At 54.8% G+C, this 15,392-nt stretch overlaps 4 protein-coding genes across 4 annotated transcripts; 1 reads left to right on the top strand and 3 right to left on the bottom strand.

The window, feature by feature from the left end:
* Positions 1 to 127: 127 nt before the first annotated feature.
* Positions 128 to 1,944, bottom strand: BGZ61DRAFT_441448 (family 2 glycosyltransferase). Its single transcript, XM_046244582.1, has 3 exons — positions 1,513 to 1,944; positions 731 to 1,447; positions 128 to 670 (listed from the first exon to the last, which is right to left on the bottom strand). Exons 1-3 carry the CDS (start codon positions 1,636 to 1,638, stop codon positions 269 to 271), a joined length of 1,245 nt encoding a protein of 414 aa, XP_046110819.1. The 5' UTR covers positions 1,639 to 1,944; the 3' UTR covers positions 128 to 268.
* Positions 1,945 to 2,295: 351 nt separating this feature from the next.
* On the bottom strand, positions 2,296 to 4,981 carry BGZ61DRAFT_441445 (uncharacterized protein). The gene is made up of 3 exons (XM_046244581.1): positions 4,578 to 4,981; positions 3,720 to 4,217; positions 2,296 to 3,658 (listed from the first exon to the last, which is right to left on the bottom strand). Exons 1-3 carry the CDS (start codon positions 4,600 to 4,602, stop codon positions 2,685 to 2,687), a joined length of 1,497 nt encoding a protein of 498 aa, XP_046110818.1. The 5' UTR covers positions 4,603 to 4,981; the 3' UTR covers positions 2,296 to 2,684.
* A 4,191-nt stretch (positions 4,982 to 9,172) lies between these two features.
* On the top strand, positions 9,173 to 12,039 carry BGZ61DRAFT_527027 (component of IIS longevity pathway SMK-1-domain-containing protein; the record flags this gene model as incomplete). The annotated part of the gene is made up of 6 exons (XM_046253050.1): positions 9,173 to 9,289; positions 9,370 to 9,481; positions 9,538 to 9,622; positions 9,681 to 9,733; positions 9,789 to 11,105; positions 11,162 to 12,039. 6 exons carry the CDS (start codon positions 9,173 to 9,175, stop codon positions 12,037 to 12,039), a joined length of 2,562 nt encoding a protein of 853 aa, XP_046110817.1.
* Positions 12,040 to 12,946: 907 nt separating this feature from the next.
* Positions 12,947 to 15,311, bottom strand: BGZ61DRAFT_472395 (P-loop containing nucleoside triphosphate hydrolase protein; the record flags this gene model as incomplete). Its single annotated transcript, XM_046248332.1, has 3 exons — positions 12,947 to 13,696; positions 13,758 to 14,806; positions 14,861 to 15,311. 3 exons carry the CDS (start codon positions 15,309 to 15,311, stop codon positions 12,947 to 12,949), a joined length of 2,250 nt encoding a protein of 749 aa, XP_046110816.1.
* Positions 15,312 to 15,392: the final 81 nt, after the last annotated feature.

The raw sequence follows: 15,392 nt of genomic DNA, 5'->3' as shown, positions 1-15,392 counted from the left end.
GGATAGGCACGTTCTTTGCGGCGACGTTGTAATCGGCAGATAATTATATGTTAATAATAATGCAAAAGCATTCACCACTTGAAATCATTGCAAGTTGCTCAACTCATTTGACGTCACATTGAAGAGGCTCTGAGTAATGGATGCTATATTTGGGAAGATGAACCTTTTTTACTTCCTTTTTTATTTTGTTTCATACACAGGCCACTTCGGGCCAACCGGTTGGTGTATTGCTAACCACCCTAGTCTCGCACAGGGAACAGCTTCTTCTCTAAGTCAACCGCCGTCGATACACCCCCATCATCCAGCTCGCGCGCAACACAGCGAGGCCAATAGCCATCTTGATGCTGTCCTGGATGACGTTGAGTTTGCTTCCACCGACCTCGTGCCACTCAATAGGCACCTCCGCGACCTTGATGCCGGGACTTGTGCCAATAACACTGCCGTCGCTACCAAGGATAGGGGTGGACGGGGCGGACTCTGAGAGCATGAGCATTTCAATGTCGAAAATCCAGCCCTCGGTGTGCATGTAGGGGATGATGTGCGGGAGGGACTCGCGAGAGAAGAGTTTGAAGCCGCACTGGGTGTCGCGGATGCGGGAAGTGGCTGGTGGGGTGAGGATCATGAGGACGAGGTGGAAGGATCGCATGAGGAAGTTTCGCAGGGCCGAGCGCTGAGAAGAGTGTTAGCTGGAACAGAACAAGGGGATCCGGGGATGACGATAGAAACATACCTTAACAACGGCCTCGCTCCCAACGAGGTGGGCGCGGCTACCAATAGCTACGCCTCGATGAGACCCATCAACCACCTCCTCGCATCCCTCAATCAACTTGCCAACGTCGCTGAACCGCGATGCTCCATCCGCATCCGCGAACAGGACGTACTCGCCCCTGACGTGGCGGAATCCATGTGTTACGCCACCTCCCTTGCCCCGGTTCTTCTCCAACGATACAACCCTCAAGATGTCGTGCAGGCCATTGTCCTTGGCAAACTGGAGCACCACATCCACCGTCTTATCACGGCTCCCATCGTTCACCAGGATAATCTCATACCCGCCCAGGTCCACCTTCGGCGCATTGCGCATGTGTCGCTTCGATGTTGGGCTCGTCACTGCGGGCTTAGCGCGCGACGAGCGGCCAAAGTGCTCATCTAGGTAGGGGACGGCCTCCTCGAGCGTTGGGATCACGCGGTCCTCTTCGTTGTAGGCCGGGAACACGACGCTGAGACGCAACTCGGCAGGCTCGATAGATCCGGCGTCAGGCGTGGGGTAGGCCTCGCCGGGCTGGGCACGCTGCTCGCTGAGGTGGCGCTCAGCCAGCCATCGGTCGTACCAACATGGGAGCGGGAGGGGTTGGGTTCGTCCGGTCGAAGGATGACTGGTGATGTACGTCTTTTCGGAGGGTAGGACGGGGCGGGGCTTGGGCGCAACGAGGTGGAGGAGGACGAAGAGCTGGAGGCGGTTTGGTCAGTCGGGGACGAGCTCCAGCCGGCGCGCACTCGGGGTAGAAGACTTACGGCTAGGAGCGCAAAGAGGATCAGCGCGACGAAGAGGACCATCAAGACGTAGATGGGCGTGGCATCAACCCACGCCCAGAACGGGCCCAGGAACATGGCCGGCAGCTCGAGAAGCGACGCGGCCATGGCGGAGGGGTGTTGACTCTGCAGCTGCAGAGCTGCAGAGGAGGGTAAGGAGCGGGGAGGGAAGAAAGAAGGGCAATTGCAGCGCCGGTTGTCAGGTTGAACGCATGCGGGAGAGAGTAAGGAAATTGACGTCAGAGGAGGGAAGAGGGAAATCGAGAAGTGAGGATAAAGTCAGGTGGAAAGACTACGTACGACGTCAAAGTTGCAGCTCGTACGTAGTGCCTTACGTAGCACACACACAGGCCACGGAGCCTCTCCTCACACGTCAGTTTGCGCTATAGCACCCTAAGCACTGCTAATCAAGACGTCCCTGGGGAACGCCTGCGAGGCTGGCCAATCACCCAATCACCCACTGCGCCCCGCCACAGGGGGCTGTTTTAGGGACCTGGGCGGCGGCAGTTGGCGGGGGGCGGGGTCTGTTCCTGGCTTTCAGTGGCTTGGCACATGGAATTAATTCAATGCGACGAGTCTGCTTACCCTACAGCGCCGTGGGCCATGAAGAGGATTCAGGATCTGGAGTTGGGACAGTCAAGACGGGCGCTCGTTTTCGCTTTGCCTGTTAATCAATTCTCCCGATGTTACCGGGAGAAACAATTGGAGTTCCACGTCCCTTGCCAAGCCTCTTGGAAACATGCACATTGCCCATTTTTTCCCTCCCGAGACAATCAATCGATAATCACCGCACGTTGAAACATGTATCACTGTCATCACTACCCGTCTAAAAATAACGGTGAAAACCATATTCTGAATTTCAAGCCACAACGGGCCGCCGCATATTACATAGAAAAACCCAAACAAAGGAAGTGTTTTTTGGCCAGGTATCATACCCATATTATAGAAAACAAAATAAACGCTAGTAATAAGGAAAGTCACCAGTGGTATAATCCTATGCTGTTAAAAAAGCATCCGAAAGTCATGCGCCGTCCGTTTTGTGTGGCGTTTGCCCGCGACTAGTCCCAGATTCTAGACCTTCGCAATCGAAGGGCGCGCTCCGTGACCTGCAGTAGAGCGCCGAGAATAGTGATGAAGATCGCACTAGCCCCGATTCACCTAGTAGGAGTCCCCCATTCTCCCCCCAGTCTCTTGGAGTCAACGCGTCGGGTCTTCCGAAGCAGCTTGCCGCTAGGCTTGCTTAGACTCCAGCGGCGGGACCCGGGCGGAGCGACCGGGAGGGCAACTGATACCGAAAATCTGTTCATGATCTCCTCGGGAGTTAGGGGAGGTGGCGGGAGGCTTCGTTCTGGGGATACCTCTCGTTCCCGGGGATGTTCTGGTTCCTGAGGAGATTCTGGTTCCTGGGGAGATTCTGGTCTCTGGAGAATATCTAGTTCCTGAGGAACATCTAGCTCCCGTGGAAGATCTTGTTGCTGAGGAAGCTCTTGCTTTTGAAGAAGACCAAAGTCCAGTTGGTCCACGCTGGGATCAATAATTTTCTTCGCTTGATATCGCGACAGGGATGCTCGACGTTGGTGGTTTTTGTTTTCTAAATCCAAAACGTCGCTCTCAGGCGACACTTTATCGAACTGAATATTAGGACCAAGGAGAGAAGAATGATGATTCGGGTCGAGATTGAATCCCGAGAAGTCTAGTGTAGTAGACCTGCTTTGTGGTGTAATGGGGCCTGAACCTGACGACTGAGGTTTGGCCGGGGTAGAAGTGAGTGAAGGGAGGGAGGAGACAGATCCTTGTCGTGAGTGTCGCTCCCAAAAACTAGAAAATCCGCTAGGGTTGCGCGAGTTAGATTGACTCGAAGGTCGAGATACGGGCGCCGCTGATGGTGATGGTATGCTTTGCTGAGAGAGTGGCGTGCTGACAGCCCGAGGGGCTTGGGACAAGGTAGCTCGATCTATGGAGGAGGCGTCGGACGAGCTTCGAGCCCTCGGGTGTAAACGATGGGGGTTGGAAGCGGTGATAGGTGGTCGAGAAACTCCGTCGGTCTCAGTTCCGCGGATGGGACGAGGCGGCTTGATTTCGACTACATCCAAAGACGTTCTTGAGCTCCCATAGGGCGAAGGTCCTCCTGAAAAGAAATTAATTAGTTTATGACATCACAGGCAATTGGCAGGCTGAAGGAAACGTACTTTGGTGGGATGACAGGGTTTGCCGTGGAGAGTAGAACGTACTGCGATCTATTTCCTTGCCTTGGACCGAGATCAGCCGTGAGGTGAAACTCCCCGCATCGAAGGAGCCGCGCCTAGGATAGGCAGAGCCAACGCTGGAGGCAGGTGTTTGGTAGCCGGAGTCATCGCTGTTGGAGCACCTGGTATTGCACCGTGTGGTGTTGGCGCCTGTGGTGTTGGCGTATGTGTAGTTGGACAAGTGGCTGGCGGCCCCTGGGAAGCGTCCGATGGTCAACTTGATCTCTCGCCCTTCTAGAGCCGAATAAGATCGCTGGTAGTGCTCCTCGCGGACACGGGATATCTCAGCTTCGCGGATGGCGGCGCCCCTGGCAGCATCTTTGGCGGCGTGGGTTGGAACGTAGGTCGCTCGCTTCGACAGCTTTTTCTTCTCAGTGGACTTTTCTTTGTCCTCCTTGGGTTCCGGACGAAACCGCTTGAAATGGCTCAGGATGGACATGCCTGATAAAGTTGGTTGGTGAACGTTTTTCCAAGAGTTATTTGAGACACAAGAGGGATGAAGTTGTATTGTGCTGGAAGCGTAGTTGAAGGGATGGATGGCTCGAACAGAATATGTGGATATCTTTTACGTGAAAGAGTGTGGATAATAAAGAGTGACTGTAACAAGGCAAGTTGGATTTCAAAGGAGTCCTGCCCGAGAGAAAAAGTGGTTTGCTTGTCCTTGTCTGGGAAGAAAGAAACAAGAGATTGAGAGCGACAACGTGTGAATATATGGGTATTAGGCAGGATGGGACAGGATGGGACAGGGCGGGACAGCCGAGTCGTGCACGCATGAAAAAAAAAAAACCACTTAATACTCACGAATGGACTGCCGCTTAGTGGACATGATGATGGTGGTGTTGGCGCTGGCGTGAGCGGTGCCGGCGCGTGTAAGTGAGGTGGATCGAGATAGCGCGCAACGGGCAATTGTGCGGTGGTTGTGGCGTCTGGCCGGGGCGATCGATCTGACTCGGTTCTGGGCCTCGGGGACTTTCTGGTGCCTGGATGAGCGTTAGACGACGATTGCTGCGGCTAGCGCCACCGTCGGCGTCGGCAATGAGATCCAGCTGGTCGGGTTCGGAGAAGGAGAAGATCGAAAGCCGAGACGGAGAGAAACAAAGAGATGGCAGAACAGGAGGGTTCAATATGGGAATGGCCCGAATGGGTAGGTAGGTAGGATGAAGATGCCCAACCCCGAGGCAAAGACGAGATGCGGCAGTCTTCGCCTTTTGTAAACAGCGACATTATTGGCAACGCTCTATTGGCACGCCACAGCATGGAACAGCCCCTGGACTCAGCTGCAGCTGAGCGACGCAGCTAACAGGAAAAAAGCAGCCAACTCATCAGGATCTGACTGCGGAAAACACGGGCAGCATGGGGCAGCATGGGGCAGCATGGGTAGCATGGGGCAGGGACTGCTCGCTCGCTCGCTCTCTCGCTCTGCAACACGCCAAAACGGGGACCCGTTCCCGGGCTCTTGGAGGATTGGCGGACGCTGATGCGCTGAGCTGGCGTCGACGGACGGTTAAAGGCCCCCGCGATCCACAGTTTATTGGAAGCCATGCAGGCGCCTCCTCCTGTAGGCTAATTAAGGCATCATACTCCTCCCGACGTGCGTGTGCAGTTGTGGCAGTTGTGGCAAATGGGAGCAATGTTAGCAGTGTTAGCAACCTTGGCTCGCGCAACTTGGCATCCAACCCACCAGAAAGCCACAGCCACCAACACGGGGCTGGCCTCCTCCTCCGCTTCCCTTTCGTATTCAGACGCCCGGCAATTACGGTGTAGGATCTCCCGGACGGAGCCATATGCAGAGTTTGCGTCTACTGGAAACGCCATGTACCCGCTCCACAGGCCCTGCGTGTAAAAAATCTGCCCCTGTTTCTGATTGAGGCGGCGTGGTTAGCATCCATCGGATTCAGCCCTGGTGCCAGGTTGTGCTCACTGGCCACCGTCATCGAGAACTTGTAACGTAGGTCGAACCCCCCTCCAGCGCTTCAAAACACGCCGCCTCGCTTTCCGGCGTCTGGCCTCAATCCACGTCTCGATCCACGTTGCCGGGGTCGTACTACGTACATACTCGGGTCGCGGGTCGCGGGTCGCACGTTCGTCGCCCGGCCTGATTTCTCCCGCGGGCGGGGGGATCGGCAAATACCACGTACATACTACCTACGTACTATCACACAATGGCTCTGCCCTGTGAGATCTTGACAACACCCCCGTGGGTCGTGCGGACGCCGTCAGACACCGAGACATCCCTGACCAAGCCCGCTGACTTCGTCTCGGCTCCGCGACTATTGACTGCTGTGCTTGATACTAATTTCTCAGCGCTCCTCCGTGCAGCTTGGGGATCCGCAAGCTGGAGCAAGCTGGACTTGGACCACCCGTCGTCTCCTGAGCCAACTGCTAGCGACTCTCAGGCGAAAGCACCTAGCAGTTAGTTGTACTACGTAGAGCGGGTTTTGCACACTTGATGTCTTGGCAGCTGCGCCGCGTTCTCGGTCAGATTACTTGCCAAGACACCGGATGTTTTTTTTCCTTCTTGCTCATATGCGGAGAGACCAGGCCCCGGTCATTCACATCGCTTACGAACCATTGCCGCTGGGTGATATCCATCATGCTGACTGCATTGCGTCTTTTGTGTCAATGCTTGCATCAATTGATGGCTGGATTGATGCGAGAACGTCCAGGGCGGCGTCGATGGGAGTAGAATCATCACTATGGCGTCACTCGCTGTCACAATAGGCCCACGCATCTGAGCCTCGTATTAGTGATCTTATACCTACCCAAAGAACATTGAGCGCCAGCCGTTGACGCCGTGCCCTCATGGTGCACTCATCCTTCAAGAGGCGCTAACTTACGGGCTTACCTGCGTAAGTTAATCGAGCGATTCAGTCACACATCTTTTAAGCTTTAAAAACGGCTGTCCTTCATCGTTCATGGTGTCACCTAGAGTCCCATGCCCCTGTAGATCTGCGCCAGGGATGGCCGCTTTCCCCTCAAGCCACAGCGGACTACACGACACTTAGGGCTTGAGGTTCCCTGGGTATTGTTTCGCTTGGAATATTGGGTCGCCCGCATGAGCTGAACTCGAATCCATGGCATGTTACGTATGCCCAGAGCGCCATCCCATTTCCCCGAAATGCGGTGAAGTGTTGGTCTCTTCCCCGCCGAGGCAAAGTGGACGGGAAAAACACGACAATTCGTACATGAGGTGAAACACCCCCGCCCACTCTTTTGGATTGGCTTCGTCGGCCACTCCATCGACGCTAGAATCTTTAGAATCCTTCTGAGGAAGCGATCGTTGACTGACTAATACGGCCCAGGCGCGCGATTCAGCTAACCTTCCACACCACTGGTAACGTGCGCAAAAGGAGTTTCCGCCAGTCCCACGCCACAAGGAGACGCTGTGGCGAGTTGGGATGATAGACTATCACTCTCTTGGGTTCCTTTGGCGCCCCGTTGCCTGTTTCGATACGCCGGCCCAATGCTCAGCTGCCGATGCTTCCCGCAGGCGTTAACTACCACAAGCGCCATCAACGTTGAATCACCGGTTCTCGGGTGGCCCTCCTCACATTCCTGACTATACCTATTGTGCGCCAAAGTCAACCGCCTCCAGGACTTGTTTCAAGGCAACGCCGTGGCTAGGCTGTTCCATCAACCCCTTACGGATCGTGCACCGCCGATGAAGTCTTCGTGACACCTACGTCTTTGAATAAGACTTCTCCGAAGGACCCGACGGCTTGGCCGGCTGATCTGTCCTCCTCACACTACCGTAGATCTAAGCAAGATGGCTTCCGTGTCATCCGGACTTGATCGATGCAGATCTTGTTGACAAGCTCACTACTCAAAGTAGTGAGCAAAGGTAAGCTGATCTGCCTAGCTCCTGGTTCTTGCTAGAAAGGGCCTCGACGGATGCATGGTAGCGGCACTGACGTAGAGCGCTAGTAATGACAATACGTGGGGTGAAGAAAGCGAAGCGCTGCGGGCTATAAAGACATGATGGGCGTGCATTTCGTTGCATGGCATGTTGATGGCCTTTCATACTCGGCTACGAACACACACTTGACCTCAGTATCTAACCCTGCCAGTTTGCTTCCAAGAAGATCTGACATGGTAATCTGGTCTTGCCATGGGATGGACGACCCCGAAACGGCGAATTGCTCCCGTTAAAGTGTGTATTCCATGTCAATGAGGAGAAAGAAATGGAATGTTGGTTGAGAAGTGCTGACTACGAAAGTCCACAGTCGCCGTTCGGAATATATTAAAATTTGGGTCCTAGAGCTTGCGCTCAAATACAAAACGCAATGCTCTATGCGTGGTCCGGACAAACCCCCATATCCCAACGTCCGTAGCTACCGGTTCTCCGACCGATGCACTTGTTGAGACATTGGTGTTGACTCAAAGTATCTCCTCCCTCGCATTAATGTTGGTGGGGTTGATAAAATCCATGGAAACAGAGACGACGGTTGAAATGGATGATCAAATACAGAAATGTTGATTGTGAGGACTAGTACTAAGAAGGCTCATGATGGCCAAGTCTTGTTGGGCGTGGCTGAGACGCTCCATCTTATCGATACCCAACTTTGGGCTGCAATCATTACATCACGGCACGCATTCGTAAGGACTTGTCGAGGCAGGAGTGGGCAAGACTGTTCTTTTTGAATGGGACCAGATCGGGCCAAGGGGGCAAGCCTCAACCCACTTTATGGCGGCAATGTGGCCAAAGCGAAATCACGTGCACATGGCGTGCCGACACTGGATGCTGATTGGACGATAACGCACCCCAGCCACACCCATCGCGTGGCTCGGGGCCGAAAAATGGGAAGGAGCACCCCCCGTCGCCCCCCAAGGCCCAAACCCAACACCATCTGGCAGCCTGGTCACGCGCATTGCCCACCTCATCCGCAATCCTCGACAGCCTCAAAAGTCCTCACCATCGGAGCCCGATCGCCCGCCCGCCCACATCCCCACCCGGCCACCGCCTTGCCGTCCGCGGCTCCCGTTGCGTCAGTCGCTGTCGCCGTAGCCTCCTCCTCGCGCTTTCGTCCCTCCCGCTGTCGCTGCCTCGTCATCGCCCCGTCGCCCCGACCTTTGCCCATCCGCAAGTTCGTGGCGTGCCCCCCGATTCCGCGCCGGCCGCCTTGCTCGCCCTTGATTGTATGGCGCATTGATCGGCCTTTGCTCGCTACGCCACTTGACACGCCGTGTCGTTGTGCAGCACCTCGTTCTCCGCCTTCTCTTCGTCCCCGACGACTGCCGCGCCGTGTCCGCGCGCATCGCGAGAAACCGTGGCGGCGCTCACGATCCTGAGTCACAACGAACCCTCCGAGCTGTCTCTGCAGCAGCACCTCGAACTTGCCCCGGACCTGGCTGCGTACACAAACCTCACCGCCGAGGGGGACCCCGAGCCTTTGATGATGGCACAGCCCGTGCCTCATCAGCCCACCGACAAGAAGCGCGTCAAGGTCTACGAGCTGCGCAACAATGACTGGTTTGACCGAGGCACCGGTTTCTGCACCGCATCTTTCGCGACGGTACGCTTCATCCGCGCTGCTACTGCGGCTTTGTGTTCCTTGCGCCCAAATTCTGTCGCTGACTTGATATCCTCGTGTAGACCGAAGATGGCCGGAAAGACCCCCGGGTCATTGTGGAATCTGAGGATCAGCCCGAGCGTCTCCTCCTAGAGACCAAGATCCAGAAGGAGGATGGCTTCCAGAAGCAGCAAGGTATATCGCGCCCCCTATATTAACCTTGGATACCATATCTGACTTGGTATCTGCAGAAACCCTCATCGTCTGGCAAGAACCCGGTAGTGGTGTGGATATGGCCCTCAGTTTCCAGGAACCTGAGGGCTGTGCAATGATATGGTATGTCGCATCAACCCAACGCGTTTTCGCAAATTGAATCGCTGCTAACTCCCACTAGGCGATTCGTCAGTAGTGTTCAACAATCCTTTCACAACAATCTAGCTGGCGCCGGTACGCGGAACTCTACTCTCTCTGGAAGGACTGTATACTGATGCCACATATCTAGACGATGGACTCTCCGACGACCTTGCTATCGAAGTCCCCCCCACGATTAACCTTCCCAACGCCGAACTCGGAAACCTCCCAGAGATCGAATCCAACATGCGAATCATGAGCTCAACAGCCAATGGTCGAGACGCTCTTGCCAAGTCCATCATGGCCGAGGACTACATCGGTCGCCTAATCCCCTTGGTTGAGATAGCTGAAGACCTCGAGAGTCTGCAGGACCTGCATCGGTTATGTAACATCATGAAGACGATTATTCTCCTTAACGACACCTCGATTATCGAACATGCCGTATCAGACGAATGCGTATTGGGAGTTGTTGGTGCGCTGGAATACGATCCCGATTTCCCGAGCCACAAGGCCAACCATCGTCACTGGCTGGACAACCAAGGTCGATACAAGGAGGTGGTTCCGATTGAGGATGAGCAGACCCGGAGGAAAATCCACCAGACCTACCGCCTTCAGTATCTCAAGGACGTTGTCCTCGCCCGAATCCTTGATGATCCGACCTTTTCCGTCCTCAACTCCCTCATCTTTTTCAACCAGGTCGACATCGTCCAGCATCTCCAGGCGAATGCATCTTTCCTCAACGAGCTCTTCGGCATCTTCAGCTCATCGGCCCCGGACCAGAGGAGAAAGAAGGAAGCGGTTTTATTCATCCAGCAGTGCTGCGCGATTGCCAAGAACATCCAGCCGCCAGCTCGACAAACGCTATACAACAACTTCATCGCCCATGGACTCCTCCAGGTCATCCATTTCGGTCTGCGACACGGGGACGTTGGGGTGAGGGTGGGAGCCACAGATATTATGATATCGATTATCGATCATGATCCACAGATGATTCGCCAGACTATCTATCGACAGATGCATGAAAACCAGGCGCCGTTGACGGATTCCTTGATTGACCTCCTCCTTGTGGAGGTTGATCTCGGGGTCAAGTCTCAGATTTCGGAAGCTCTCAAAGTCCTCTTGGACCCCGGGGCTCCGGTTCAGGGCACAGAAGCCTTTGTCAAGGCCAATGGCGAATTTTCAGGCCGGCCGCGACCTCAACCGACCATCGATCCCCAGCAGGATGTATTCTTGACTCGCTTTTACGAGCGATCTGCCCCTAGACTGTTCAAGCCCCTGCTTGATCTAGAGAAGAGAACGGACATGAACTTCCCCGCGCAGCAGGCGTCCATGTTCACGTATCTGATCGAGATCCTCTGCTTCTTCATCCGCCAGCACAACTTGCGATGCAAATTCTTCGTCATGACCAACAATATTGCTCAGCGTGTCGCCCAGCTTCTTGAATGCCCAGAGAAGTACCTGCGGCTAGGTATGAACATTTCCACATTCATAACTCTTAGATTTCTCTCCCTAACCATACAACAGTTGCCATTCGATTCTTTAGATCGTTGATTGGACTCCAGGACGAGTTCTATGTTAGACATTTAACCGAGAAGCAGGTTTTGGGGCCGATCCTTGACGTTTTGATTGAGACAATGCCAAGAGACAACCTCCTCAGCTCAGCATCGCTGGAGTTCTTTGAGTACATCAAGAAGGAGAACTTGAAGGACCTCGTCAAGTACCTCGTCGTCAATTTTCGGGACCGACTACTAAGTCTCGACTACATGCCGACATTCCGAGACATCATTCTCCGGTACGACCAGACACAGGGGTACACCTCCAACATGGATTACTTCCTGGACCCAGAGGATGAGTTGGGTCGGAGACCACCTCCGAACTCGAGGCTTATGGAGCATATCACTGTTGAGCAAGAACAAGAAGACTACTGGGCGTCTTCGGATCCGGAGGACGAGGATGAGCAACATGGTAAGGGTGGCGAGAAGGCCCCATCGACCAATGGTTCTGCTGCCTCAAAGCTTCTTGTTGATTACGCCTCCGACGAAGAGGCGGATGAAAACGTCGACCCCAAGGCATCACTAGAGGCCCAGCAGAGTGAAGGTGGAGCTGAAGTCACGACTCCGACTAGCGACGGGGGTCTTGGAACAGTACCGCCCCCGGAGCGACTATCGGAGAAGCGTCGTCGCGAGGAAGATGAGGATGAGGACGAGTTGGGCAAGTTGATGCACAACAAGCGACGCAACAGCGCCAGCGCCACGCCGCCTGGCTCTGGTACTCCGCACGGCGTCCTCCGAAGACGCAAGAGCTTCACAGCCGGCTCGGGTAATGGCGCCCCTAAAAAGATCGCTATCAGCCTCTCCCCGTCTATCCGGACGGGCGGCCCACGATCTGACGAGGAGTCGTGACGACACTTTCCCCACTTCTTTCGGCGATGGCGTAAGGGATATCGGATTATATTATTTTGGGTTACATTCAGGGATGAGGTCAGAAACGCGGTCTGATGAGGATTCTTACCTGGACGGACTCAGCTGGCAAGGACGGGCAAGGATGGATAGGGAGAGGGCTGGCGTTGTGTTTGCTTCAGGGTGTGATTTGCGTCGAGTGTTTTGACCCCTCCGTTTCTGTCCTCGTCCTCAGTCCGACGGGCCAGCGGGGGTTCACAAATGTTCGGTCTAATGGTTTGTCAGGACTAGAGTCGGCCCTCTAGGTGATAGAGTCGCCGAAGAGCGGTGGCATGGCATTGTTTTGGAAGGATACGGATTTCCCGCGAAGAGAGATTGGCAGGACCGCGATGGAAAGACAGAGGGAGGCAAGGCTGCAGAGAGGCAACCGTGAGGTGGATGTGCGGGCGATGATTTTGCTCGTGTTGTGTATCATACATATTTTATGTTCCCTCCGAGCTTGTCCACGCAAGGGGCAAGTCGGAGCCTAGGTATCAGGGCTAGATGGACCTGATTCTGGGTCAAATTCACCATGACTGAATGAACTAAAGACCCATTCGAACGTCAAATGCAAACTGAATGTGTGAGTATGTGATGAAGACGTTACATCAAGTCTCCACATCCCGAGGTCAGTAGAAGCCATGGTGCCCCAAGGTTATTAAGGAAACCTCTCGCCAGCACTAGCCTAGGATGTCCAGAAATAGAGCTACAAACTGCAAATGACTTAAACGGCCCCGGGGAAAACTGAAAGAAGAGCTCGTGTTAGAAGCAATGTTCTATGTGTGCATCTAGCGGTAGAAATCTAACGTCTTGAACCAAAACCTCCCAAACCAACATAGGCCTAAACATGAATAACCCATCATAGCTTTTCTTAAAGCTTTCTAAACTGCTTTGACCACTTTTCGTATCCATCAATCATATGCTTCGTAATGTTGCGCGGCATCCGCTCTAACGCTCCCTCTAAGTCGGACATCTTGACCTGAGGTTTGCTAAGCCCCTCGTCCTCATCGTCGAAAGAACCTTGCGCTATCACGCAGGCGTCGTTACACGCGGCCTTGATTTCGGCTCCTGAGTGGCCCTCGGCACGGCGTGCCAGCTCTGTTATGTCGACGTCCTCCGCTATGGGTAGGCCACGCGTGTTCACAGTAAAGATGGTCTCGCGGGCTGCCTGGTCGGGGGGACCGACGTATAGCACCTGGTCGAAGCGGCCTGGGCGCATGAGAGCCGGGTCGATGGCCTCTGGGCGGTTGGTGGCGGCAAGGACGAGCACGCCTGTGAGAGTCTCGAAGCCATCCATTTCGGTGAGCAGGGTGGTGAGCATGTTGACGGCGCCGGTGTTGCGGGACGCAGTACCACCCGATCCCGTGCGCTGGCCGCCGATTGAATCGATCTCGTCAAAGAAGATGATGGAAGGTGAAGCTGCGCGAGCACGTTCAAAGAGGGTGCGGACGGCACGCTCGGACTCGCCGACGTACATATTAAGGAGTTCAGCTCCCTTGACTGCGAAGAAATTGAAGCCTGACTCAGTGGCCGTAGCTTGAGCGGAGAGAGTTTTGGAGCAGCCGGGAGGGCCGTAGAGGAGAATGCCCTTGCCAGGGGGTCGGAGGAAACGCTCGGGGTTCTAGAGAATCAGGATTAGTTGAGAACAAGGGAAAATGGGTTTCTGGAGGACGTCAGCATACCTTGGTGTACTTGACCATGAGAGTCAAGGCCTTCTTTAGCGTTTGCTGGCCACCAATATCTTGCCAGTGGATGGTCGGTGGATTCAGGTTGATGTCGTTCATGGCAGTCGGTCGAGTATTGCGCAGCGCCTTCTCCATGTCTGCTTTGACAAGATAATGGTCTTCGCCCAATGTAGCATCGACGCCGGCATCATCAAGTCTGGTGCCGAATATTTCCATGGCATTTGAAACTAACCTGCCAATATCGTTGGGGTTGAACGCGTGCGTTCGCTCCGCCATGTTCAAGAGGAGCTGTTCCTTCTCATCAGCCTTGATAGGCGGATCGACGAACTTGAGGATTTCAAGACGCTCTAGAGTCCGTGGAATAGGCAAGGCGATGTTCTTGCAGAATCTAGTGAGCTTTTGTAGTTTCGGAGGGACGTCGGTGAAGTAGTCCAAGCAGGTCGCAATGACCATGAGTTTGGGAAGAGCATTGTTAGCGGCGGCGAGGGCAGAAAGGTTGTCGAGTTCCTCGCCGATGGCCTCAATGACCGCGTCGCGGTTGGAACGGTCCTTGTTGATGAGGGCGTCCAGCTCGTCGATGAGAACAATACTCGGTTGCTGTGATTGAGCGAGTTTGAATACTTCTCTTATAGTCGTGAGCTTGTCCGACGGCTTGATCCAGTGTACACGTCCCCAGTTAGTCGCGGCGATTCGCTGCATAATAAAAGTCTTTCCAGTCCCGCGGCCACCGTGGATAATGAATCCGCATGACTGGCGTTCCTTCTTTGCGTAGAACGGACGACAAAAGCCCCTGAGGAAGCTGTTGATGACCTTGACTTGTACGGGAAAGCCAGGAACGCCGGTCAGAACTAGGTCACCTCCGGGCTCGCCGATTACAGGTCCAGCTTCTTCGCCGGGCTGGAGAATACGGATGGTGGACGTATCAGTTTTGAAGCGGGCGACGCTGTGGGCGTGTGAGTTGACGGAGAGAACCTTGAAATTCCGCCGCACTTTGTTGATTGCTACGCCTTCTAGGATCATGCCCGGGAAGATCAGTTCAGCGCGATCTGGAGGAAGTTAGTTTTGTGTTTTAGGTGAGTTGAGTCCTGGAGTCAACGCACCGAGTGATAGACTTAGGGCAGGCTCCCAGACGAGAGGATACTTTCTGGTCTGACCAGACTCTGCCTTCTCGCCAGTTTCGTCCTCGACAACAACCTCTTCGATATCCGGCGTAGTGCCTGCGAGCGTAATGCGGACATGATCGCCCAGCTTGAAGCCAGTGGCCTCCTGAAAGGCGCGGGTCATCATGACGACGTTGGGACTGAGGTTCTTCTCGGGCAAGATCCACAGCGAGGCCTCACGCTGGATCTCGCCCTGGTCCTCCTCGGCATCCTTCTGGCCGGGGCTCTCCAGGCGCGTGACGAGGCAGTGCCTCCCGTTCTCGAGGGTGCCCGTCAGGGACAGCAGCGAGTCCTTGCTCACGTAGATGCGCGCGGCGCCCAGCAGGCTGGACTTTTCCAGGCTCGTGTTGGACAGTGGCCGGACCTTGGCGTCGAGGCTTGAGACGAGCATGGCGGGCAGGCGGGACGAGGGCAGCGGTGCCCTGATTCCCCTTTGACCTTGGCGGTGGTTGATATGTTGGGAATGTGAAGT

The sequence above is a fragment of the Ilyonectria robusta genome (assembly GCF_021365365.1).
Source record: "Ilyonectria robusta strain PMI_751 chromosome Unknown BGZ61scaffold_2, whole genome shotgun sequence".
In the NCBI taxonomy this organism is placed as follows: domain Eukaryota; kingdom Fungi; phylum Ascomycota; class Sordariomycetes; order Hypocreales; family Nectriaceae; genus Ilyonectria; species Ilyonectria robusta.
This window is presented reverse-complemented; position numbering and strand designations above follow the sequence as displayed.

Coding starts and splice junctions, on each gene's coding strand:
- BGZ61DRAFT_441448 (XM_046244582.1), bottom strand. CDS start 1,638: ATGGCCGCGTCGCTTCTCGAGCTGCCGGCCATGTTCCTGGGCCCGTTC. Junction 1,448..1,512: donor TCCTCTTTGCGCTCCTAGCC/GTAAGTCTTCTA, acceptor AACCGCCTCCAG/CTCTTCGTCCTCCTCCACCT. Junction 671..730: donor GGAGCGAGGCCGTTGTTAAG/GTATGTTTCTAT, acceptor CACTCTTCTCAG/CGCTCGGCCCTGCGAAACTT.
- BGZ61DRAFT_441445 (XM_046244581.1), bottom strand. CDS start 4,602: ATGTCCACTAAGCGGCAGTCCATTC. Junction 4,218..4,577: donor CACTAAGCGGCAGTCCATTC/GTGAGTATTAAG, acceptor CAACTTTATCAG/GCATGTCCATCCTGAGCCAT. Junction 3,659..3,719: donor AACCCTGTCATCCCACCAAA/GTACGTTTCCTT, acceptor ATTTCTTTTCAG/GAGGACCTTCGCCCTATGGG.